Source organism: Cetorhinus maximus, chromosome 24 (genome assembly GCF_964194155.1).
Source record: "Cetorhinus maximus chromosome 24, sCetMax3.hap1.1, whole genome shotgun sequence".
Taxonomy (NCBI): domain Eukaryota; kingdom Metazoa; phylum Chordata; class Chondrichthyes; order Lamniformes; family Cetorhinidae; genus Cetorhinus; species Cetorhinus maximus.
The window spans coordinates 34,720,734-34,748,231 of record NC_135902.1 but is presented as its reverse complement, the minus strand read 5'-3'; the positions used below and the strand labels follow the sequence as shown (position 1 = coordinate 34,748,231).

At 42.6% G+C, this 27,498-nt stretch overlaps 1 protein-coding gene across 1 annotated transcript in view; it reads left to right on the top strand.

Annotated features, from left to right (window-relative positions):
* The window catches only part of sdk2b (sidekick cell adhesion molecule 2b), a 981,988-nt gene that overhangs the window by 914,444 nt on the left and 40,046 nt on the right, over positions 1-27,498 (top strand). Inside the window, exon 44 of the mRNA XM_078571006.1 lies at positions 22,890-23,019. Coding sequence (XP_078427132.1) covers positions 22,890-23,019 — 130 coding nt within the window. The remainder of the gene's footprint in view (positions 1-22,889; positions 23,020-27,498) is intronic.

Sequence of the window (27,498 nt, the reverse complement as noted above, 5' to 3'; positions counted from 1 at the left end):
CATGCAGGTACAGCAATTAATTAGGAAGGCAAATGAAATGTTAGCCTTTATTGCAAGGGAGGTGGCATATAAAAGTAGGAAAGTCCTGCTCCAAATGTACAGGGCATTGGTGAGACTGCACCGAGAGTACTGTGTAAAGTGTAAAGTTTTGGCCTCCTTACTAAAGCAGGGATATTCTTGCATTGGAAGTAGCTCAGCGAATGTTCAATAGGCTGATTCCTGAAAGGAAGGTGCTGTGTTATGAGGAAAGATTGAACCTATATTCATTGGAGTTTAGAAAAATGAGAGGTGATCTTATTGAAACATACAAGATTCTGAGGGGGCTTGACAGGGTAGATGCTAAGAGGATGTTTCCCTTCGTGGATGAATCTAGAATTAGGGCGCAACGTTTGAAAATAAGGGGTCTCCCATTTAAGACAGAGAAGAGGAGGAATTTCTTCTCTCAGAGGGTCATTAGCCTTTGGAATTCTATTCCCCAGCAAGCAGTGGAGGCTGGGGCATTGAATATACCCAAGGCTGAGTTAGACAGATTTTTGATCGACAAGGGACTCAAGGGTTACTGGAGGCAGGCAGGAAAGTGGAGTTAAGGACACAATCAGATCAGCCATGATCTTATTGAATGGCGGAGTGGGCTCGATGGGCCGAATGGCCTACTCCTGCTACTACTTATGATTTTAATACCTTAACTAACATAACTGTCCAAGGCATAAACAGGACAGTTTCACAAAGAGGAGAATGTGCCTCTAAAGGCTTAGACCATAATCCTGACTCTGAGTTTGAAGGTAAATGAGATATAATTTCTTATTCTCTTTTCAGAACATATTGAGTATTCTGCTGAAGACTATTGAGCATCTGATAGATTTCTCTGAGAGAACAGGATGTATCAACATAAAATCCTATTTGTTACTTCATATTTTGTTCACTTTTGGAGCAGAAGGTAAAAAGTAACAGTAACAGAAATCCATTGTACTAATAGCACTCTATGGAAGCAAACCATAATTATTTTCACGTTGAGATTAAGATATCAGTGGACATGAACGTTTTTACATTTTTAAAGCAGTATTCCCAACAATTGTGTCAACAGAAAGACTGCCAATAGCAAGCAGTAAATCAGTTCTAGATCTGTCCTTTCTGTCTGCCTCTTTATATCTGCGCTAGGAAAATGGTCCCTAATCTCAAAAGAATTCATCTGCATGCATATTCTAACAGAGATTTGTTATTATCAATGATCTGTTAATAACCAGCAGGAAACTAACATCAAAAGTTGATGCACAATGCAAGAGTTCAAGGGCATGAATTTAGCAGGACAAGCTGGAATTTTATGAAGCTACTCAAAGCAGCTGCAATTTCTCCACAGAGCATGTCACTATCCATTTGGCAATATATATGATGGCTGAATGTAACATTCAGCAGGTTAAATAAGTGAAAGTCATTGCATCAGAAACATATGAAACACAACATCCAAATAAGGTCTTCTGTTGAAGGGTCGTGAGGACTCGAAACGTCAACTCTTTTCTTCTCCGCCGATGCTGCCAGACCTGCTGAGTTTTTCCAGGTAATTTTGTTTTTGTTTTGGATTTCCAGCATCCGTAGTAGTTTTTTGTTTTTATCCAAATAAGGTTATGTTACACAACAACTGTAGTATTTGTGAGAAGCCACTTTGGTCTGCTCTGACATTATTATGCAGCCTATATCCATAAATAATGAAGGCTGAATCTTACAGCATGTGTGACTCACTGAAGAAAAGATTTTCACTTTTCTTTGGTCTGGAGGCTGGTTCCCTCGGATTTACAATGCACAAGTTTAGCATCAGTGCAAAGCAAAGATTCCTTCATGCTGACACTAAACTTACAGGAAAGTTCATCTTAAGTTTCATCAGTATGACTTATGTAATGAGAATGAGTCAGTAAACTTATCTGAATAGCTAAGCCATGCTATGCCATGCCCCTAGCCAAGCTGTTCTAATGCAGCTACAACACTGGCATCTACCCGACGATGTTGAAAGTTGCCCAGGTATGTCAAGCGGGACAAATCCAATCTGACCAATTACCACCCCATCAGCCTCCTCTTGACCATCAGCAAAGTGATGGAAGGTGTCATCAACAGTGCTATCAAGCAGCACTTACACAGCAATAACCTGGTTACTCGTGCTCAGTTTGATTTCACCAGGGGCCACTCGGCTCCTGACCTCATTACAGCCTTGCTCCAAACATGGACAAAAGAGCTGAACCTAACAGGGGAGGTGAGAGTAACTGCCCTTGACATCAAGGCAGCATTTGACCGAGTGTGCATCAAAGAGCCCTGACAAAATTGGATTCAGTGGAATCAGGGAGAAAACTCTCCAATGGTTGGGGTCATACCAAGCCCAAAGGAAGGTGGTTGTGCAATGATTTTCTAAAATTCCTTCGATTCGAGAACGGTCCCATTAGATTAGAAGTTGGCAAATGTTACACCACATTTCAAGAAAGAAGGGAGAGAGAAAACAGTGCATTACAGGCCAGTTAGCTTAACATCAGTTGTTGGGAAAATGCTGGAATCTATTATTAAGGAAGCCTTAACAATGCACTTAGAAAAGCATAGAATGATTAGAACAAGTCAACATGGTTTAACTAAAGGGAAATCTGTTTGACAAATTTATTAGAGTTTTTTGAGGATGTAATTTTTTTTTTTATTCATTCATAGGATATGGGTGTCTCTGGCCAGGCCAGCATTTATTGCCCATCACTAATTGCCCTTGTTCAGAGGGCACATTGCCGAGGGTCTGGAGTCACATGTAGGCCAGACCAGGTAAGGATGACTGATATCCTTCCCTAAAGGACATATAATGAACCAGATAGGTTTTTAATAACAATCAGCAATGGCTTCATGGCCATCATCAGACTTTTAATTCCAGATTTTTATTGAATTAAAACTCCATGGTGGGACTTAAGCCTGGGTCCCTGAAGCATTACCCTGGGTCTCTGGAATACTAGTCCAGTGACAATACCACTATGCCACTGCACACCTCTCCCCCACCCCCCTTAGTAGGGTAGATAAAGGGGAACCAGTAGATGTAGTATACCTGGATTTCCAAAAGGCATACAATAAGGTGCCGCACAAAAGGTTAATAGGCAAGATAAGGAAGATAAGGGCATGGATAGGGGGTTGGTTAATGGATATTATGCAGACAGTGGGAATAAATGGGGCTTTTTCAAGTTGGAAGGCAGTGAATAGCGAAATGCCACAAGGACCAGTGCGGGGGCTCAGCTATTTACAAACTATATTAATGACTTGGATGAAGAGACAGAGAGTAATGTATCAAAGTTTGCTGATGATACCAAGCTAGGTGGGAAGGTAAGCTGTGAGGAGGACAGAGAGGCTGCAAAGAGATATAGACAGCTTAAGTGAGTAGGCAACAAGATGGCAGAGTATAATGTAGGGAAGTGTGAAGTTATTCATTTTGGTCATAAGAATAGAAAAACAGAATATTCTGTAAAAGGTATGACACTTGTAAGTGTTGATGTTCAAGTAGACTTGGGTGGGCTTGAACAAGAAGCACAGAAAGTTAGCATGCAGAAGCAGCAAGCAATTAGGAAGGCAAATGGCATGTTGGCCTTTATTGCAAGGGGATTGGAGTACAGAAATAGAGAGGACTTGCTGTGTGTGCAGGGTTTTGTTGAAACACATCTGGAATACTGTGTGCAGTTTTGGTCTTCACATTTAAGAAAGGATTGATACTTACATTGGAGGTGGTACAGCGAAGGTTCACTAAATTGGGATGAGGGGATTGTCCTATGATGAGAGGCTAAGTTAATTGGGTTTATATTCTCTGGAGTTGTGAAGAATGAGAGGTGATTTCATTGAAACCTACAAAATTATGAAGGGCCTTTATAGGGTAGACATTGAGAGATTGTTTTGCTGGTTGGGGTGTCTAAAACACAGGGGCACAGTCTCAAGATAATTTAGGACTGGGATGAGGAGAAATTGTTTCATTCAAAGGGTTGTGAATCTTTGAAATTCTCTACCCCAGAGGATTGTGGATGCACCATCACTGAACACATTTAAGGTTGGGATGGACAGATTTTTGATCTCTCACAGAATCAAGGGATATGGAGAGTGGGTGGGAAAGTGGAGTTAAAGCCCAAAATTAGCCATGATCATAGTGAATGGCGGAAAAGGCTCAATAGGCCATATGGTCTACTTCTCCTATTTCTTGTGTTTTTATGTTCTTGTGTTGTTGGAGGCCAATCATCTCAGTCCCAAGACATCGCTGCTGGAGTTCCTCAGGGTAGTGTCCTCGGCTCAACCAGCAGCTGCTTCATCAATGACCTTCCCTCCATCATAAGGTCATAAGTGGGAATGTGTGCTGATGATTGCACAATGTTTAGTACCATTCACAACTCCTCAGATGCTTAAGCAGTCCGCGTCCATATGCAGTGAGGAAAACATTCAGGCATAGGCTGATAAGTGGCAATTAACATTCATGCTGCACGAGTGCCAGACAATGACTATCTCTAACAAGAGAGAATCTAACCATCTCTCCTTGACATTAAATTGCATTACCATCACTGTATCCCCCAATGTCAACATTCTGGGGTGTTACCATTGACCAGAAACTGAACTGGACCAGCCATATAAATATTGTGGCTATATGAGCAGGTCAGCAACTGCAGTGAGTAACTCACCTCCTGACTCCCCAAAGCCCATCCACTGTTGATAAGGCACAAGTCAGGAACATAGTGGAATACTCTCCACTTGCCTGGATGAGTGCTGCTCCAACAACACTCAGGAAGCTCGACACCATCCAAGACAAAGCAGCTGGCTTGATTGACACCCCATCCATCACCTTAAGCATTCACTCCCTCCACTACCTATGTGCAGTGGCAGCAGCATATACTATGTACAAGATGCACTGCAGCAACTCACCAATGCTCCTTCCACAATACCTTGAAACCTGCAACCTCTACCACCTGTGAGGTCAAGGGCAGCAGACACATAGGAATGCCACCATCTGCAAGTTCCCCTTAAATCCACACAGCATCCTAGCTTGGAACTATATCATCATTCCTTTACTGTCATTGGATCAAAATCCTGGAATCCCTTCCTAACAACACTGTAAGTGTACTTGCACCAGATGGACTGCAGTGATTCAAGAAGGAGGCTTACCAATATCTTCCCAAGAGCAATTGGGAAAGGGCAACAAATGTTGGCCTTGCCAACAATGCCCACATCCCATGGAAGAATTTTTTAAAATGCAGATCAGGAAATCCCAGTTTCCAAAGCCCTCACTGTCAAGGTTCATGCACCAACAGTGGCCATTTGGGTAAGATACTGGTCAGTATCTGATAGAACCATAGAGACAACACTTTCAAGAAAAGTGGGAAGCAAATTGACAAGAAAAGATGTAAAAGAACATTAGACGTTGACAATTTTAGTCTAGTTGGCTGAGGAATGAACAGCTTCACACCTGACCATAAATGAGCTAAGGTTCTCACTACTGATCAAAGTACATTGACCCAACCATACCACATTAACAAAAGAAAAGTAATCAATCTATGTAACATCTGATCACATATCTCAGGAACATCTCAAAGTACTTCTCATACAATGAATAACTTCTTAGTGGAAGGATAATTTCATAGGCAAATAGTAAAGATATTTATGCAGACATCAAGATCCCACAGGAAGCGATAAGATTAACAATCAGTTAATTCTCTTTTTGCTGGTGGTAGTGAAGGAAGGAATGTTAACTTGCAGCTTCAGAGAACTCCCTGCTCTTTAAATCTTTAACATCCACCTGAATCAATGAAACAGGCAAGCAGATCTTAAGTTTACTGTTTCATCCAAGGGGCAGTGCATCTGACATTGCAGCAGTCCCTTGATGTTGCACTGAAATTTCACCCCAATTCATCTGTGCTGAAGTACTGGTGGAGTTGGGATTCAAACCTGCAAGTTATTTTGAGTCTGGGGCAAGATTGCTGTCAAGTGAGCCAGCTAACACCTGATAGCATGCAAAGACCACTCTCATTCAATGTCCAGAAAAAAGTTGCATTCATATAATGCTTTTCACCTCCTTGGCACAACTTAAACTGCTTCACAGCTATTGAAAAACTTCTGAACAAATGTCACTGTTGTAACGTAGACAAGCACAGCCGTCAGTTTGCACACAGCAAGGTCCCGCAAAAAGCAATGAGATAAATGATCATCTAATCTGTTTTAATAATGTTATTTGAGGGGGTCAGTTTCTTTTACAACACTGGGAGAACTCCTCTACTCTTCAAGTAATACCATGGGACCTTTTACATCCACTTAAGACAGCATGGGCTTTGGTTTAATGTCTCATTAGAAAGATGGTACCTCTGAAAATGAAGCACTTCACTCAAGTATCAGCCTAGCTTATGTGCTCAAGCCTCTGGAGTAGGTGCTGACTCAGAGGAGAGAGAGAGCTACCACTGAGACAAGGCAGACAACAATAGAATATTAACTATCCAACAAGATTGTGAATTTCCAGCCTATTATGATTGCTTACAGTGGCCAGGATATTTCAGATGGCAGGGTTTCCCTTCCCGTATTCCCAGCCGATGCTACCCGCCCCGCAGCCATTCATGTTCGAATGAGCATCAATTGGCTGCAGGCGGGACTTCCACCCCTCACTCAGGAGGAAGTCCCGCTTTAGAGAACTGCCAGCCAATCATATTGACTGGCAGCTTTGTAGTCCCTGCAGCAACAGGAGCTGCAGTGGACATAAGAGGAAGTGCATGAAGATGACAGAGCCTATGTCCTGGGACTGGACAGAAAGGCAAGTTTTGGGGGTCCAGGGCGGGGAGGGTAGGGAAGTCCTGGGGGAGTGGAAACTGGGCGGTTGGGGAGTTGGAGGAGAGGCCGGGGGTGGGAAGAAGGTCCAGCAGCCACCAGACCTTAAGTGGGTGGGAGGGTGCCCAAAGTTAGAAGGGGGCTTCTGATGGAGGCATCCCACCCCCCCTCCCACCTGAAGCCTAAACCCGATCATTTTCAGGCTTCCTCCATGCCCGGGAAATCCTCCTGCTAGTCTAAAAATTGAGGCTGGGCGAGAAATGGCCCTTAAGTGTCCAATAATTGGCCACTCAAAAGTCTCAACTGGGGCTAGGGTGGGCAGCCCGTCCAAGGCCTTGCCCGCCCCAGAGTAAAATCACTGAGAGGTTGGAGCAGACTGGAACCCAGAGGGAAGCTTTCTATTTCACGCTCCAACTCACCGCCTAAAAACCCGCTGGCAGGGGAGCGTGAAATTCAGGCCTATATTTCTGAGGAATTTTAGCAATGTCAATTTAATTAAGTAATTCCACATTAAGGCTATACGGTACTTGTTAGCTATTTTGAGACTAGAGTTAATTTTTTAAAAGTTCCAATGATTTTAGTATTCTCTACCAATTCATTTTCATTGTCAATTTCTGGCTTTCAATACTAATAATGTATAAAGAAAAAGTCCCTTCAATATTATATATAGACAGCAAGTGCATGGCTGATGAAACTGCTAACGTAATCACAATGAACACCTGCACTAAAAACTGGAATGAATATTTACATGCTAAAGTGAGAGAGGTTTTACCAATGTGAAATCCTCTCTCTGCAAGGCATATTCCACAGGCGGAATTTTATGGCCCCATTGCGGCAGAGGCGGGGGCGTAAAATGCGGTGAGCCATTCAAAAGTCCATTGATTCGGTGGGACCATAAAATCCAGCTGGCGTAAAATTTCACCCCACATATAAGTGTAATAAAAGGTACATTTTTCAAAAACTCTGATTCAAATATAGCTTTTTATTAAGGTTTTTAAAATAATATACTGCAGTATTAAAATGTATAATGCAATAATAAGTTGACCCCGGAATGATGATCGATAAAACAAAAGTTGTTCATGCCTGCATTCAAAAATCTGATTACCTCAATTCTCTCTATATTGTAATACAAAGGCAGATCATTAATATTCTATCACAGTTCACAGAACTGGCAACTTTACTAAATAAACGAAAAACCATCCAAATCACTGCTGTAGAAATGTATTCATGCTTTTTATCCAAGATTTGTTTTACCATGATATCTGCATGGTGTCAAGAGGCATAAAGAAAACATTATGGGTAGGTCAAAATTGTTTGTAAATATGTGAACTTCATTGCTGTTTATTGTAAGCATTATTAGCAAGTATGTGAGGGACTGAATGCACAAACTGAAAAATGTAGTAGGCATTTTGCTGTACTGAATTTTTAAAATGTTTTATATTGTTCTCCTGTCATCCCTAGCCTCGTCTTCCATATATTCATGGACACTCCCTTAAGCTTGCCTTCTCATGTGCCCTCTCTCCACCCATGGTTTAGTTCATATATAAGGCCAACTCTAACAATTTTCTTAAATCCCTCACCACCAACATTACCCTAATTCATTAGATTACATTAGGATACACAGCACAGAAAAGGCCATCCAGGCCAACCAGTATATGCCAGCATTTGTGCTCCACTCAAGGATCCTCCTATATTTCCTCATGTAAATCTTTCAGCATAACTTTCTATTTCCATCTCTCTTACATATTTATCTAGCATCCAATTAAATGCATCTGTATTATTTGTTTCAATCACCCCTGTGGTTGAGGGCTTCACTTTCTCACATCTGCCTACAATCCTTTGGCAGCACCTGGAAAAAGCATCTCCAAGTCAGTTAGAATTCCATATTCAAGGCACCACTGCCTAATGTTAGGAACTAGAGATAGTTTAAGTAAGTTATATGTGTATTTGTGTGTGTTAGGAATAAGGTATATCTTTAAGTTTAAATTTGATTTGTGTTTCTTATGTTGGTGTGTAAAGAAAGGGGGAAACTTGAGTTTTAGTTTCACTTTAAAAGGTACCTGCATTTTAATGAGGTTTTACGACTCTTGAAGGGAAGTTAAAACAAACACAAGCTAGAAAAACTGGGCTGTTACCCAACAAAAGGGGGCCACACAGAGAGATAGGGAGAAACAGAAAAGCAGTTTGATTTCAGTTGGTCATTATGCTTTAAGGTGAATGGAGCAGTTTAAGTTTCTCTCTAGCTGGACATACTAGCAGATTTCTGAGGAAAATAAGTCTAAGAATCTTAGATGAGTTGCTCTAAAGTTAAAGTAACAATGAATGTCAAGTGAGTTTTGGATCTCAAAGGAGATACCAAGTTGTCAACAGTCTACTAGGAGAGGGAACTGCAGAAAGCAGGTCCTGAAGAAAAAAGAGAATGGTTCCAAGAAGACCTTCTAGTCAATGGAAGAACAGGAATCTGGAACAAGATCCTGTTCAGTGGAAGTGAAAGTAAGGAGCAGAGAGGAAGGTTCAAAGCTTAAAGGGAGAAAGCTGCAGAACGCCGTTAAAGCAGAATAGGCTTGTGAGAAGCCAGAAGATCTAAGGAGACAGTCAAGGTTGGTGACTCCTTACTATGGGTATGTGAAGCAGTGGTGTTCTGTTGGCACGGCTGAGTATCTGAGACAGAATGCGCAGAAGAAAGCTTGAATGCACATAGCAATCCAGGGGAGAGGAACATTGGAAGGAGAGTTCGAAACCCTGGAGGTGGGCCCTTGTGGAAGGCATCCAAGTGAAAGCATTGTTTGGGAGAAGATCCCACGGCGAGTTCTTCGAGACTGGAGATTAGAAACCCTCATGTGAAAGACGGAGTTCGGTGAGACTGGTTGGCTCATGGGGTGATAATCGTCTGGGTATTGTTGATGAGAGATCCATAACATCTGTTTGGGGTGGCATCTGTCACTTGGTTTCAGAGTGTGGTGTGCCTGACCACAGGTTGCCTATTGATTTACGTGGACTGTTTACTTACTGCAGACATAAGAATATAAGATACTTTTGTAACTCGTGTTATCCTAACAAATCTGTATATATCTGTAAAGGTTTACTTGTGGGTGAAGGGGTATTGTAATATAGTTCATCTTTCCTTGTTTAAGAAATGTTTTATTCTTTTGTTAAAAGTTCATCAGCTGATTCCTGTGACTCTGCTCAGTAGCCACCCTCCACATTTCTAAGCAATAAGTAAAAGTTAGGATCTATCAGGCCATCTATCCATCCTGGGATCTGACATGTCCTGTAGTATCATCAGCTAGGATCATAAGACTAGTCATTGGCACCTCCCTCTCTCCATTCCCTACATATTTCTGCACCTATCAATCTGCTCAACCATTCCCTCTTATTTACCATTAATGTTCTTTTCCTCAGTAAAACTCAGTTTGCTAGTATGTCCTCTCTTCCATCTACAACTCCAAGAACATCATGGGGAGAAAACATCTCCTTAAGCCCCTCTCCACATTTCCTCCACTCTTATCTCCAACAGCATATGAGGAGTTCATAAACTTATTTGTTATTATGATTGATATCAGTGTTCAGTTGCATTTGTTGCTTCTTCATTCCCCTTTTGCAGCAAGCCAAATATCCCCCAAGATACCCCCTGCTCTAGCTCTGAACCTGTGATTTTCTCTTTTTTCTCTATCTCCCCTCATGTCTTCTCTAAGATTATTCAGTTTATGCGACTCACATTCCCACTATACATCTGACCACCCAACTTTGTTTTCTGCGCCCCATGCCAGTTGAAATTGCAAATGGTTCTCTCTCCTCTGGCAACGCCCTACCTCTTTCAAAACTGCCTTCACTACACTGCCTCCTCAAAAAACTCACCTTGATCCCTCTGTGCTTAAAAATTACTGCCCTATCTCCACACTTCCTTTCTTCTCCAAATTGCTTGAACATGTTGTTGCCTCCCAAATCAGTGTCTATCTTTCATGCAGCTGCAGCTTGCTGACAACACTCATTTCTACCCTCCACCAACTTTCTCAACCCCTTTCCCTGTATCTCTTTTAGTCTGCTTGCCCCACATTCAGTCTTGGATGGCCCACCATTTCATTTAGTTCAATAATGAGAACACTGAAAGGATCATTTTAGGCACTCACCACAAATGCTGTAGCCTTGACATTAATTCCACCCCCGCTCCACAGCCATTGTCTCTGATTGAACCAGGCTATTTATAATATTGGCACCCTATTGGACAATAAACTGAGCTTGGACCCCATTTCTACTCCATCCCACAAACAACATAGATTCTATCTTCTATAATATCACCTGTCTCCTGCCTTTACTTCAGCCTATCTTCTGAAATTCCAATGCTCCCCTGATGAGCTTCCACTCATCCATCCTGCATAAACTTCTGCTGCCCATATCCTGTCACACACCATGGCCAGGAATTTTAGGATAGCAGGTTTTCCATCCGCCATCCAAAGAGTCAGTAGGGAACACATTCCCGCTGATATTGTCTGCCCGGCAGCAATTTCATGCTCCAAAGAGCATTAATTGACTGAAAGCGAGACTTCCGCCCCTCACTCAGGAGGAAGCCCCACCTTAGAGAGCTGCAGGCCAATCTGATTGGCCAGCAGCTCTCTTGTGCCTGCAGTGCCAGAAGCTGCAGGGGACAGGACTGAGACTGCATGCAGTCTCCAGGGCCTTACGTCCCAGGGGTCCAAGAAGAAATAACTTTTGAATGTCTTAGGGCAGGGAGGATAGGGGAGGCCTGGGGGGATGGACACTGTGGGGTTGGGGTATTGGCGGGGTGGGGGGAGGTCCTGAGGTTACCTGACCTTACGAGGGGTGGTGGAGGGTGTCTGAAGTTAAAAAGGGGACTTCTGATGGAGGCATACCCGCCCCCTTATCGCCCAGGCCTGAACCCTATTATTTTCGGGCTTCCCCTGTATCCAGGAACTCCTCCTGCCAGCCTAAAAACTGAGGCTGTGCGGGAAATGATCGCCTCAATTGGTGCAAGTCTGGGGCCTCGCCCGCCCCACCATAAAATTGCAGAGAGATCGGGACAGGCAGGAACTCAGCGGGAAGCCCCTCTGAGGAATTTTACGCTCACTTTCCACTCACAAACCCGCCGGCAGAGGAACATTAAATTCAGATCAATATCCCACTTGCGCATCACCCTGACCTTAGTGATCTCCATGAGATGTCAGTTCGCTAAAGCTTCCAATTTAAAATTTGCATCTTTGCAATTAAATGCGCGATCTCACCCAATTCTATCCATGTAACCTCTTCCAACACTACAATTTCCCTTAAACATCGTACCTCTGACTCTGGTCTCTTGTCCATCCCATGTAACTTGGTTCTGGTTATTCTTCCTAATATCTCCATCTTTCCCTCTATGTCCCAATTAAGGTCTCTTTGAAGTATCTTGGGATTTTTTTTCCCCACATCAAAGACGTAAAATAAATACATATTGGTATTAAAGAATTAGCTGAAATCAGTTAACCCTGCATAAATTGAGAATTGAATTTGGTCAGTATGGCTAAATATCACACCACAAAAGGAAGTTTACCAACTAAACCATAAGGGAATAAATCCATAATTCATATAACTGATTTTTCTCCTTTTTATCTCATCATAAATTCTCTCCCCTTTTTCAATGTGCATACCATATATTTTCCACAATATTACACTTCTAAATCTCCAACAACGCTGCCTACAAGCTAGCCAGTAATGTGTGTAATTGTGACCTGTCTGAATGTCTCTTTGATATTCTCTCCCTCTTTTTGGGCAAAAACCTGAGCTGCAAATGCCAGCACTGTACCTTGTGATGCATGCTACTGTGGGTACAAACCTGAATCTATTCAATTTATAGCACTGTGGAGGTCTAATACACTGTGCTTCTACCTGGTCATTTGAAATCATATTACTTTTGTTGGTTGCTAGTATCATAGACAAATTTTAGTTCTGCTTTAATGCAATGCTCCTGCTTTAACTTCTCATAAGCTACTTGTACATTGCACCAAGACCTGTGGTGTTGGTTCTCAAGGCCCAGGTCTTGTGTGGCTGGCTACAACCTGCAAGAAATTTTGCTTAGGTTTGTTAAGAGCAAAGTTAGGACTGTATTTTAGTATTTGTTCATGTAGGTGCCGCTGGCAAGGCCAGCATTTAATGTCCATTCCTAATTGCCCTTAGGAAGGTGGTGGTGAGCCGTCTTCTTGAACTACTGCAGTCCATGTGGTGTAGGTATACCCATAATGTTGCTGGGAGGGATTTACAGGATTTTGACGCAGGGACGATGAAGAATGGTGATATCGTTCCGAGTCAGGATGGTGTGCAACTTGGAAGGGAACTTACGTGTGGTAGTGTTCCCATGTGCCTTCTGCTCTTGTTCTTCTAGGTGGTAGAGGTCATGGATTTGGAAGGTGCTATCCAAGGAACCTTGGTGAGTCGCTGCAGTTCATCTTGTAGGTGAAGGGATGGTGGGGCGAGTGAATGTTTATCATGGGGATTGGGTGCCAATCAAGTGGGCTACTTTGTCAAGGATTGTGTCGAGCTTCTCGAGTGTTATTGGAGCTGCACTCATCCATCACACTCCTGACTTGTACCATTTCAATGATGGACAGATTTTGGGAGTCAAGAGGTGAGTTACTCACTGTAGAATTCCCATCCTCTAGTAGCCACAGTATTTATATGGCTGGTCCGGTTAAGTTTCTGGTCAATGGTAACACCCAGACGTTGATGGTGGGGAATTCAATGATGGTGATGACCTTGAAGGTCAAGGGGAAATGGTTAGGTTCTAGTTTGTTGGCGATGTCATTGTCTGGTACTTGTGTGGTGCGAATGTTGCTTGCCACTTAAAAGCCCCAAGTCTGAATGTTGTCCAAGTCTTGCTGCATTTGGGCATGACTTGCTTCGGTATCTGAGGAGCTGGCAATTGCTGTGAATGCTTGCAATTATCAGCATACATGCCCACTTCTGACCTTATGTTGGAAGGAGAATCATTGATGTAACAGATGAAGATGGCTGGGCTTGGAAACTACTCCGAGAGACTCCTGCAGTGATGCCCTGGGGCTGAGATGATTGACCCCCAATAACTACAACTATTTACCACATCCACCTTCCTTCATGCTAGTATTATTCCAACCAGTGCAGAGTTTTCTCCGTGATTCCCACTGACTTCAATTTTGCTAGGGTTCCTTATGCCGTACTCAGTCAAATGCTGCCTTGATATCAAGGACAGTCACTCTCACCTCACTCTGGAATTCAGCTCTTTGTCCATATTTGGACCAAGGCTGTAATGAGGTCTGAAGCCGAGTGGTCCTAGTGGAACCCCAACTGAGCATCAGTGAGCAGATTCTTGGTGAGTAAGAGTCATTTGATGGCACTGTGGATGACACTTTAAAACATTTTGCTGATGCTTGAGAGTAGATTGATGGGTTGGCTATTAGTTGGATTTGTCCTGGTCTTTTGTGGACAGGACATATCTGGACAATTTGCCACGTTGGTAGGTGGATGCCAATGTAGTAGCTGTACTGGAACAGCTTGGATTAAGCCTGGCTCATTCTGGAGCATAAGTCTTCAAAACTACTGGGGTGTTGTCAGTGCCCATAACCTTTGCTGTATCCAGTGCCTTCAGCCATTCTTTGATACCATATAGAGTGAATCAAATTTGTTGAAGACTAGCACCAGTGATGCTTGAGGTCTCAGGAGGAGGCTCAGATGGGATCATCCACTCGGCACTTGTGGCTGAAGATGATTGCAAATGCTTCAGCCTTGTCTTTTGCACTGATGTGCTGGACGTTGCCTTCATTAAGGATGAGTATATTCGTGGAACCTCCAGCTCCTGTCAGTTGTTTAATTGCCCAGCACCATTCATGACTAGTTGTGGAAAGACTGCAGAGCTTTGGCCTGATCCATTGTGGAATCATTTAGCTCTGTCTAAAGCATGTTGCTTCTGATGTTAAGCATGCATGTCATCCTGTGTTATAACTTCAACAGGTTGGCATTTCATTTTTAGATATGCTTGGTGCAACTTGTGACATACTCTCGTACACCCCACATTGAACCAGGATTGGTTCCCTGACATGATGGTAATGAGTGAGGGATATGCAGGGCCATGAGGTTACAGTTTGTGGTGGTATATAATTCTGATGGACCACAGCATTTCATGGATGCCCAGTTTTGAGCTGCTAGATCTGTTCTGAATCTAGCACATTTAGCACAGTGGTAGTGCCACGCAACACGACTGATTGGTGTCCTCGATATGAAGGCAAGACATAACCTCCAGAAAGACTGTGCAGTGGTCATTCCTACTGATACTGCCATTTATTGATGTATCTGCAACAGTTAGGTGGTACTGGCAAGGTCAAGTAGGTTTTTCCATCTCATTGGTTTTCTCACCACCTGCCGCAGGCCAGTCTGGCAGAGATGTCCTTCAGGACTTGGCCAACTCGGTCAGTAGTGGTGCTACTGAGTTTTTCATGGTGATGGATGTTGAAATCCCGCACCCAGGGTACATTCTGTGTCCTTGTTATCCTCAGTGCCTCTTCCAAGTGATGTTCAACATGGAAGATTACCGACTCATCAGCTGAGGGAGGGCGATAGGTGGTAATCAGCATAAGATTTCTTTGCCTATATTTGACCTGATGCCATGAGACTTCATGGGGTCCCAAGTCAATGTTGCAGAATTAAAGGGCTATTCCTTTCAAACTGTACACCACTGTACTGCTACCTCAAGTGGGTCTGTCCTGCTGGTGGGACAGGACGTACCCAGGGTTGATGATGGTGGAATATGGGACATAGGCTGTAAGGTATGATTCAGTAATTAAGTTAGGCTGTTGATTGACTAATCAATGGGACAGCTCTCCCAATTTTGGCACAAATGCCCAGATGTTAGTGAGAAGGATTTTGCAGGATTGACTGCACTTTGTCATTTCCGATTCCTAGGTCGATGCCAAGTGGTCCAACCAGTTTTATTCTTACTCGACTTCTCCATCTTGGTTTGATACAACTGAGTGATTTACAAGGCCATTTTGGAGGGTAGTTAAGAGTCAACCACATTGCTGTGGGTCTGGAGTCATATGTAGGCCAGACCATGTAAGGACAGCAGACATTAGTGAATCAAATGGGTTTTTATGGTAGTTCAGTAGTTTCATGAAAATTATAAAATCAGACTAAATTTTTATTGCAGATTTATTAATCAAATTTAAATGCCCCAGCCCCCATGGTGGGATCTTGCGCAAAATTTTACAGGCTCCTGCCGGCAGGTTTGCAGGCTGGGGGCCTATAAAAATTCCCTGGCTGGCCTTTCCACCACCTACACATCAGGCCCCAACCTGTCTGAAGTTTTACTGTGGATGGGCGAGGCCTAGGGCCTGCTCTTGCTCCAGTTGAGTCCCATAAGTGGCCCTGATCAGGACCCCCATTCCAAGGTCTGGATCCCCCGGATGCTCCACCCACCCTGGGCCTTTCTAACCCTTCCTCCTCCCCCTCCTCCCCCCCGCAGGGCCTCCCTTCAGTCCTTGCCACAAGACCCCAGCACTTACCACAGGGTGACTAACCTTCCGCAGAACGCCACTTGTCCCATATTTCCATTTGTGCCTTGAAGTCTGGAGCTGCTGACATGCTGAAAAGTACTGGTCTCCAGGGCAGTAATGTGAGAGTGTCCCCCTGCCACTGCCTTCGGCTCTTTATGGCTGGGGGGCAGATGCTCTGGGCTGGGTGCTTCTGCCATGAGGATAAGGAATGGGGACGACATGAGGTAAGGCTGCACGGGGACAGCAGCAGCAGTGGTGGGAGTAGGCTTAGCCAGGTAACAGCGCCTGTGGCAGCGGCAGCAAGAATGGGATGGGACTGAAGAGGGGAGAGAGCTAGAGCTCATGGCTGACTCTAATGACACCTAGGACTCTCCTGACCATCAGCCACTTTGGGCACATTGAGCTAACTGTCTGGCCCAGATCGCTGAAGAATAGGGGGAAGATTCCACAGTCCGCAATCAGCTTTTGGGGGCCCAGACCCAGCCCTGAGCAGAAATTGTTAGCTTTGGATCAAATTCAAAATGGCTTTGTCTGACGCGCCTTCAAGATCTTCTGAATCTCAGTCTTCCCCAGGGCCATATGTTGAATCTAAGAAATTAAGAGACAGTGTGTGTTTAGGGAGGAATGGCTTCAAGGCTGGGACTATACCTGGTGGCTGAAACCCTACACTGGAAATAAGCATGAAGCATACTGCACTACTTTTTCCAAAAGTTTCTCAATAGGCCATGGTGAGCTGAGTGATGTGAAACAGCACACTGCGGGACAGCATTACAAGCAAAAGTAAGGGTGGTTGCTAGTCAAGGGCAAGGAATTCAAGTTTTTGTCCCCACCACAGATTCTTCAGAGGCAGAAAAGGTATTGAAGTGGCAACTGTAAACCTTACAGTAAAAGCACAAAGGGCTCAAATCACACAATGAACTGTTCCTTGAACCTGTCACAAATGTTCTTAGCAAGTTGACTTAATGTCTGAACTGAAAGGTTCTGAGTCTTACGACTACACTCTTCTCTATTTCGCTTGCAATGGACACCTCTAATAATGGAAATAAGAAGATGTACCCTATTTGTGTACAGTACTACACTGTGAAAGGTAGATGTGTGTCCAAATTGCTGGACATTACTGAACGGATCCATTTGAATCAGCTGAAGATATTGCAGGTCAAGTTCTGATAGCTCTGGAAAAGGGAAGATTGGACTTCCAACAAATGTCCACCTTTTCAGCTGATAATACCAATGCCAATTATGGATTCATCACTCTGAATACATAATACTTTCTGGAAAGATCCCAAAGCTTCTCAAAGCTGGTTGCTTGGCTCAAATTATCAACAATGCAGCAAACAGCACCATTTCAAGATGAAAAATTCTATGGCTCCTCCCCCTCTCACACCGCCCCAATTCCACACACTCCCCAACCCCAGTTACTTCGCTTCCCCAGGCATGTACTCTGCTCTCCTATGCATGGTTCAATTATCCCTTATTTTAAGAGTTTGTCACCCTGATGTACCTCGTCCTGGGGCTCCCAGCACTTAGAATCTGGGTACTAGATATATTCCCAGCAGTGGCCACTGGTTCCAGTGGAGTTTCTGGGATTACAGAGCTGCTGATCAGTCTGATTGGTTGGCAGCTCTCTGAGGTGGGACTTCCTCCTGAGTGAGGGGATGGAAGTCCCAATGCCAGCAAATTAATGCTCCATCTCATTTGCCATCTCAAATGTCATTTGCCATCTCAGAATGTTGCTGCATTATGAACAACTGAACTCTGTTTGGACATGATGGGACCTGATTTAATGTGGGCAACAGGGGTCTCAACCACCAGTTACTGAATTGGTGGAAACCCCACTTTGCTTTTGTGGGGGAGACCCGACCAAATTAAGTGCATCTCAGGCTCTTAACTGGCCAGTGTGGGCCTTTCCTGGAATTGAGGACCTCAGCAGTGAAAATCCCACCATGAGAGCTGCTGGCCAATCAGAGGCAGTGCCACCAGGAGAAATGGTTGCTGCCAGTTATGCTCCAAGGCCTTCAGCAGGAATCGTTGTTGGATCCCTGGATACGTAAGTGAAAGCAGGATTGGGGTCACGGGAAGGGGGTCATGGGAGAGGGGGTGCATGGGGGTGTGGTTGAAGGCAAGGGCAGAGGGGTGGCTTTCAGTGTCCCCCCTCCGTCCTGATGCTGAATCCCTCGATCGGGCACAGAGTGCCGGACAACGAGGGACAGCCTCCTCCCAGTAGGCCACTGCAAATTGGAGGGGCGTCCTTTGGGAGGCATGGGAAAGCCGTGCGACTCCCATTTAATCTCTGAGCTCAGGGATAATTGGTGTCAAGTGGCTCATCAATGAGCCAAAGTGACATCTGCCATGAGCAGCAGAGTTTCTCTCATTGGCCCCTTCCCGCCTTCAACTTAATCACAGGAGATTTTCCTGCTCGCAGCAGACTGATGCATGGCCTCTCCTGCAATTAATTGTGCTTGATCACCATGTTTCCTGCCAGGATGTGCTAGATTGTCCAGCTACTTTTCAGTACCATTCCTAAGTGGCCATTCTTAATGTGTGATCCAAAATTGTAAGTTCAGCAGGTTAGTTGTATATGGAAGGCATTACAGTTGAATTTGTGTTTACTAACACAGGTATGCTGTGCATCTGGGATTATTTATGGTGAAGAGAATTGGGAACCTGGACTAATCTTCACTTTCTTCACCTAGTTGCAGTTAGGTCAATTGCAGTATCTCAGTTATCATCATAGCTGAGATCAGCTAACTTAACATAAACCAAAGATTAAGCTCGGGGCCTTAAGTGTTCCATATGGCTCAGATCATGTGCATCAAAAGATATGAAAACCTATAAATATCAGACCAGTTTAATAGTCTAGTGCTTTCAGTACAGACTTCAGAACCAGTTAGCCATGTACTGGGTTCCCAAGAATGACCATTGCTCAAAGCTTGCACAGGGACTGCATTTAACCATTTAGGGGCAGTTCCTTATGAACTTTTGAAATGCTTTTTTGAAGGATTAATGTTGCTGCTGTTCCAACAGCATGACATGTCTCACCTCGACTTTCAAATGCTTTATTGAGTTAGGTGTCTGTAAGTACTGAAAGTTGAAGTTCTACGATGTTATTGAATATCAATCTCTCAGTCATCACTGTGCTAGGATTGGCAGCACCACTGAGAACACATTCAGGGTTTTGTTTGCAGTACAAACATTGATCCACAGTGCCAGCGTGCTTGTGTGACCATGTCATGTGCTGCTGAGGTTGATGGTAATAAAGTGCCTGCAGTGCAGTCCAGAAAGAATCAAACTACTTGATTGTTTTAAATGCAAACGTGAGGGCTTTCATAATTTTTTTGGGATCAAATATTAGCATTTCAAGTTTTCTTACACCATTAAAAAGCTTTTATGATGACAGCAAAGTTATTATTGCTGACGTCATAAAAGGTTCACAGCAAGATTGTGGCAAAAATGTTCCACTAGTTTCAATTATTTCTTGTGGTTAAAAATCAAAGTGAAAAATGGGATATGATGTTTGCTTCATGCATAAGTGAATAAATAAAACCACTTGACTCACAAGTAATGAGGTCACAGGTGATAGTGAAAGCCTTATAATCAATATTAGAATGACCTCTGGTTCCCCGTTTTGTATTTTCTTTCTCTCTCAAATATTACCTATTCCCCTAAAGGTTTTGATACTTTGCTTGAATTTCTCCTCCTCATCACCAATGGTATCTTGTCCAAGTGACTATTCCTCACCTATGAGTCTAGGGAGAAATTGTCAGCAGGTTATCCATGATAGTAGACAACACAGTGAAGCATCCCTGTTTCATGACATCCACACTCACTTCTAGCTGGGCTCAGCCAGGAATAGGAACCCTGCTCTATTCTTCCCTCCTTAATACAGGGACAATGGGAAATGCTGTAGCACCCCTACACTGGTTAAAGCTGAAATCAACTAATTGGCTCAAACCTGAGACCATCCTGACCTATATGGCTCAGTATCACATTGGGCACTGCATTTAATATGTAAGTACTCTGTTGTTTTCGATATATTGATTTTGCAATGTGTTAATAAGTTATTTTTTTGCAGTTTAACATATAACAAAATGGATACAGTAAAGGTATAAACCCAGACAACATGCCGGCTATGGTACTGAAGACTTGTGCTCCAGAACTAGCCTTCTTCATCACTGACACCCCCCCACCCCCCACCCCCGCCTTCCTGCTCTGAATATTTACTGACAGTGGCTTTTCCTGTGAATGATTAGAGGAACCCCTACTCTGCTTATCCAACCATGATAATTAAGTAAACTACAAATGGTCATGGCAACTCTGTGAATGTGTAATAATAGTGCAGTAGATACCAATACGGAGTTGACAGCGCTACAGTAATATTATAAAGAGTTGTTGTGTCCTACCAAATGTAGTCTAATTGGTGCTTGGGTACGATGAAGCACACATGGCTTTGTGTTAAGCAGGCAGCATGACTTGTGAAGAGGTGAAATCATGGTCCTAAATATGATACAATACTCATGTAACTCAATGGTGAAGTTGCAGATTATTCAACTGTTATGATCCCCATAGAGACCGATAACCTTTAAAAAGAAATTTGAACTTACAGTTAATGGCTGAAAGAATGACACATCGGACAGGATTTTCCCCCCGTCGGAGGGGAAGTTGAAGTGCAGGCGCGCAACAGGCACGCCTCCGATGCGGGCGCGCAACAGGCACGCCTCCGATTGGCGCCCCCAATTGGGGGCGTGCCACAATTTTACATAAGGCCCACCCAATGTGACGTCCGCATGGAAGCACTATGCACTCCCTGTGCAGGTGGGGGGAAATCCCTAAACCCGAGAGTGCGCTCTTTCACGCATACGCACGAAAGAGCGCACTCATCTCCCTGAGGCTAAGTGCTGCCTCAGGGAGATCGTCTCTACAATAAAAGATATTAAAAATAGAAAAGACACTGTCACATGAGTTGGGACATGTCCATAACTTTTTAAAAAACTTTAATTAAATTTTTAAAACCCTACATGAAACCTCATCCCGCCCGTGGATGAGGTTTCATTGTTTTTCTAATGCCCGCCAGGGCTTCTGGCCTGCCCGCCAACCTTAAGGTTGGACGGGCAGGTCTATTAATTACTTCAATGACTCTGTCAATGGCCTCAATTGGCCATTGACAGGTCGGCGGGCGCACAGCTGATAAATGGGACGCAGTGACGTCGGGAGTTCCACCCGACGTTGGCGAGCGGGCCCCGCCCCCTGCTCGCCGATGGGAAAATCCTGCCCATCAAGATTTTACATTTTAATATGTTTACTGTAACAAATGGACTAAAAGCACTGTTGATTAAACACGATTTTCTTTTTGTAGGCAACTTATATATACTTTAAGCCACAGAAAGCAATACCCACTTCTTATTCTCAGCCCAACCGAAAAACACACTTTACAGGTAAACTTTAGACTTCACATAGACATTCAATTTTCCCAGAATCAATCCAAAATGGTTCTGAGCTCCCGAGGGATTATTCCTGTTCTTTTCATTCCTCAGCCTGGTAACTTGCAATCTTAGAACTGTCTTTCACAGTTAGGTGTTCTTTTCCTGGAGTCTCTCCCTCTAGCCAAAGCTAGATGACTCTTCCAGATTTGTTTTAACTTACCATGAATTTGGTCTTTTCAATTTGAGTGTGAGCTTCCATCTGCATTCCTGTGCAGCAAACCACACAGACTTTTTAAAGTCTCTAATGGCTCCCTCTCTTCCAAATCTAGGCAGACATAAAACTCTGTCAGTGATATTCTAGGAAAGCCTATAACCTGATCTTTACAATGGCTTCCTCTGCATCCTTCCCAATGACAATGTATCCATGGGCCTTGTATCTAGTTAGAAATGCTAATTAGCTATCCTTGAGAGTCCAACTCTCTTTCATCTTGGAACTAAATGGACAGTTTACAGCAGAACTGTTTACAAGCCGATACTTTCAACACCTTTCTTGGACTTTGGGAGACTCAGAGTCTACCCATTTTGAGCTCAGACTGCTGCCATTGTGTCTAACTGTGAGCACCCTACACCATTGCCCTAGTAACACTATCTGGTCATCTCTTTGATCTTTAACCACATCCAGCCTGTTGTCAAACAGACTTCAGAACAGGTAATATGACCCCCTCTGTTTTACCCTTAAGTTAAAGGCACAGTTCCAAAACATAACAATCTTATAAACCTCATAATTGTAACACATCTGATATCTTCAGCCACACATCAAGCTATTCACAAACTGATGCCAGTACATTTATGCTTCAACCTGGTGTTAGTGCAGTCCTGGTATTGTCTCTACTTCCTACAGTGCAAACTCAAAAGAGCAGAGTTTAAATTTTAGTGAAGTCTTAAACAGATATAACATGAATATGTAGAATCCTTCTGAGATTTGCTTTGATGTTCTTCCAGAACACCATGTTAACAATGTGTTTGTTACATGAGGTGTGTCTTGCTTTCAGAACATTTCCTTTCATTCCTATGCTTGTAACAGGATGACTGATACTGAATAAAAATGCCATGCACCTCTTATCGAGGATTATTACAGGCTCTCACAGGTATCTCGTTTCCGTAGATCTCCTCCACGGCCAAGTCCCGGTAGCCTCCACTACTCAGATGAGGATGTCAGCACAAAATACAATGACCTAATCCCAGCAGAGAGCAGCAGCCTGACCGAGAAACCCTCTGAAATATCAGACTCTCAGGTAAGCACTATTCTTTCAGGAATGTCATGTTACCCAAGATTGCCAGAGTACTCTTGAAAGTGTAAAACCCTGATTCATACTGCACTCAATGTTACAGGTCAGGCTTGCTCCTAATTTGTTCATGTCAGTAAGGCAGTTTCCATAAGCTGAACAAGTATTCTATGAATCAATATCCATGAACTAGACAATTACCCCTTGACTGTAGAGTGTCAGAGATCACATAAGATGCTTAGAATGCTCTCCTGTTACTCAGAAATAATAAATAATATAAAATCAAAATAAAATAATAAATATAGTGCTTTCTGATGAATAAAATAGAAGTAAGAGATAAATTAACTTTTAAGAAGCAGTAATACATAGTATACAATATGAAAGTTACACAATATAGAAAATGTTTCAAAATTAGTATTTGATAGACATTATATTAGAGGTAACTTCACCACCTGGTTGAGGCAATGCAAAACATGTAACTGGGAATCACATAGCTCTTCAACTGCATTCTTTAAAATAAAAATGATGTTGAAGTAGGCTCATTGAGTCAAACAATTTTTTTTTAATGGGCAGATTATTAAGATGTAGCCAATTTCGAACATTGATCACACAATGGTTTGCTTGTTTTCACACCTCACTATAAATGAAATCATGACTTTTTGATTGTCATGGCCTGAAGTTAACTTATAAAATTCCCAACGTCCATCAAATGAGCAATAACTTAATTAGGTTGAATTCAAAGCAGCTTTGGCCCAAACAGCCCACCTGTGATTCTTTTACAGAGATATAATGAGCCTCCTTTGAGTGAATTTATCCAGTAAGTAGTTAAGCCTTTATGGACTAGAAAAATGTCAGGTTTGATCTTTACTTGCATTGAGTTAGTTGATCTCAGCTCAAAAGTGGTAGAGATACTTAAATGGACCTCAGTGCCCCTGGGTTGAATTATTACATCAGTGTTCCTGATATCCAGTACTCCTGCTGGAAGTCAAATAGCCTTCCAATGCTCATGGATGAAGCCTCAAATATGAATATTAGATGAGGTTCAGAGGGAGCCTGTCAATTCATAATCCAGAAAGGAATCAACACTTTCAAGAGAGGAAGAATCCTTCAGCAATGTCTAATTTGTGAGAAAATATACCTAATCCATTAAAATTCATCTTGTACCCATTGTTGCTTTTGATGTTCCTGTTGATTTTCATTTCAAATGCAGAGCATCCTTTCAAATCAGGGTTTATGAAATGAGAAGAAAAGTTTGCATATTTCTGGTCCACGCACAATGTAAATCTTGTGCTAAGATAATTTACAGACCACTGTTTGAACCATCGAAATGTATGATGCAGTTTCTTATAATGAAAATTACTATTTGCTTTATCAAAACAAAAACAGAAAATGCTGGAAAAACTCAGCAGGTCTAACAGCATCTGTGTAGAGAAAAAAAGAGTTAACGTTTCGAGTCCGTATGACTCTTCTTGTCCTCTTTGTTAGACCTGTTGAGTTTTTCCAGCATTTTCTGTTTCTGTTTCAGATTTCCAGCGTCCGCAGTATTTTGCTTTTACCATTTGCTTAACGTTCAACATAAAGAGAGAGCGTGTTACTGTATTGATTCTGATCAAATTTATGTTACTCCCTCTACCTGTCTGTCAACCTATCTGTCTGTTGCCTGGAGCAACCATTATATCTAAACACTGTAAGTAGTTTAAAATTATTATTCAGCTGTCAATTGGGTAAACTTATGGAAAAAGTGGGGTCAGGTAACATATGTAGAAATAAATTTACCAATGAATAGTTTATCATCAATGAGGATAAGTGAAAGATAAAATAAATTAAAGAATGAGAAAGAGCTACTAGATCCTGTCCTTCAATAGGATGGATGAAAACCATTTCAATTTCCTCAACAAGGATAAATGAGTTTTAAGTAATTTCCAAGGCTGAAATTCAGGTGAGCAAGCTTCTGAGTTGAAAGTGGGCATTTTTTGCTTATGAACCTTAAAAGAAGGCTGCATGACTTTCATTAATTTCTATCTGACATTCAGTTGGTGTTAGAATGTATTGTAATGTTATGATGGACTTAACAGCGAGTGGCATGGGAGTGTGAGTGTATAAGTACCACCTTGGTTACTGAATAAAATGATATATGGAAAAAATTGTTCAACAGAGATAATGGTCTTGCAGCTGTACAGTAGATTGTAGCTAAGAAACAGCTTCAATTTTATCCTTCAGTTCAATTAATCATCCTAATTGCTGATTACTAGACTCCCACTTGTCCATTGGGGTTTAAGCTTGTTCCAATGACTGTATTAAAAAGGATCAATACTTTGTAGTGAATTACAAAGCTGTAATTGAATTATGGAAAGATTCGTATTCTATCAAAACATGTTAGATGTTCAAGTGGTTTATAACCACTAATCGAATAGCAGGATAACATGACATTCTTGAGCATGTCCTGGTGCTTGTTATTCCAATTAAATGCATGTTTTTTTGTACTCTATTTATCTTCTGTATCTACAGACACCATTGTTATTTCATACTGGTAGTCATTACCTCTGCCGTTGAAGGTGGGCAGAGGTAATGTTTTTGCTCCTGTTTGTTAGTTTGTTGGCATTAAGATCCCCAGCTGAGGTTACCCCTGGACAAGCCTGATCCCAGAATGGAATCCAGCTTGATAGATCCTAATTAATTTGTTTGTTTAGATGGAGGGTAGCTACTGAACAGAGTCACAGAAGTCAGCGAATAAACTTTGAACAAAAGAATAAAACATTTATTTAACAAGATAAGCTGAACTACGTTATAACACTTCTTCACCCACAAGTATACCTTTACAGGTATATACAGATTTGTAAGGATAACATAAGTTATCCTATACTCTAATGTTCATATTCACTAATACATGTAGCTTCTAGCACGCGTAAGTAAGCCACACTGCTAGCCCGACTGATAATCTTAAATTGGTTGTCAGTGTAATTTGAGTATTTTCATGCAGTATAAATTGTTGTTCCTTTTACATTTGGTATTCTTGTGAATTGTCCTGAGGAGTGCAAGACGAAAAGTTTTCGGCAACATGTCTTTCTTCAGCAATACTCAAGTTCTTACTACCAAATGACTAAATAATAGAGAAGATAAATCCCACTAGTGTAGCACAGATGAGAGATAGAACTTGGAACCAGTGGAATCTGTATTTCCAAGTATCTATCACAGTACATGGTATCTTTACCTACTGAGCCTATGAGGGATTCACAGGTTTTCTCATGTAAGATTTTTAACCTCTTTTTCACATGTTTTTATAACAGTTACAGCCTGTGTTTCTCACACTGATTTGTGCTGACACTTTCAGAGGATGTTTATCCCTGTGAGATTTTGACTACAGGTTTACTGAGAACTAAATTCAGCATTTGGAAACACGGTGCTTAGTATATATTAAAGAGAAAATAACCACCTCCAATTCTTCAACACAGCAGTTCTTTCAATCATCTGAAAGATCCATAACTGTGTGTGATTCATGGGCAGAACTTTCTGCCTGTCAGGTGGGCAGGCCCAACCCAATCTCCGGTGGGCGGGGAGCCGATTGCTGCCGGAGAAGCGGGCCGTGCCGCCATTTTATGTGGGCGGGCCAATTAAGGCCAGCCCAGCATGACGTCTGGTGGGAAGAGCTATGCGCTTCCTGTGCAGGCGAGGGGGGATTCCCCAAAAGCGAGAATGCGCTCTTTCACGCATGCGCATGAAAGAGCGCACATCTCTCTGAGGCTAAGTGCTGCCTCAGGGAGATCGCTTACACTTTTAAAAAGATTAAAAATAGAAAAAAAATTCCCCAACATGTCCCCCTCATGTGACAATGTCACATGAGATGGGACATGTTCATAAATTACAGTAAAACTTTATTAAACTTTTTAGAACCCTGCATGAAACCTCATCCCGCCGGTGGATGAGGTTTCATGTTTTTTTTATTGCCCGCCGGGGCTCCTGGCCTGCCCGCCAACCTTAAGGTTGGATGGGCAGGCCCTTTAATTGTTTAAATGATCCTGTCAATGGCCTCAATTGGCCATTGGCAGGTTGGCGGGCACACAGCTGATTTTGCTGTGCCCCCGCCTTCCTGCAAATTTAAATGGGGCGGGATGACGTCGGGGGTTCGCCCCCTGCTTGCCAATGGCAAAATTCTGCCCCATGTATTTCTTCAAACAGAACGCTAATTGATCTCAAGACAGATATTCTGTATATTTTTTGAACTTGTTATTACCTTAATTTGTTAAAGCATTTAAAATTTACAAGTAAATGTCAGCACCATAGCTGAACAAGTAGTAATAGTTCTGTTTGATGAAATGATTGCAATAGGACATTGTATTCAAAATTTCTTAATCATTAATCGTTTGGGTGGTGAAATTATCATCTATGTTAACAGTATAAGAATTAGTACTTAACAAGCCATTCAGTGAAATAAATTACTATCCAGGTTTTGGATTTGGATTCAGCGCTGGATGAAGTTCAGATTGCTGA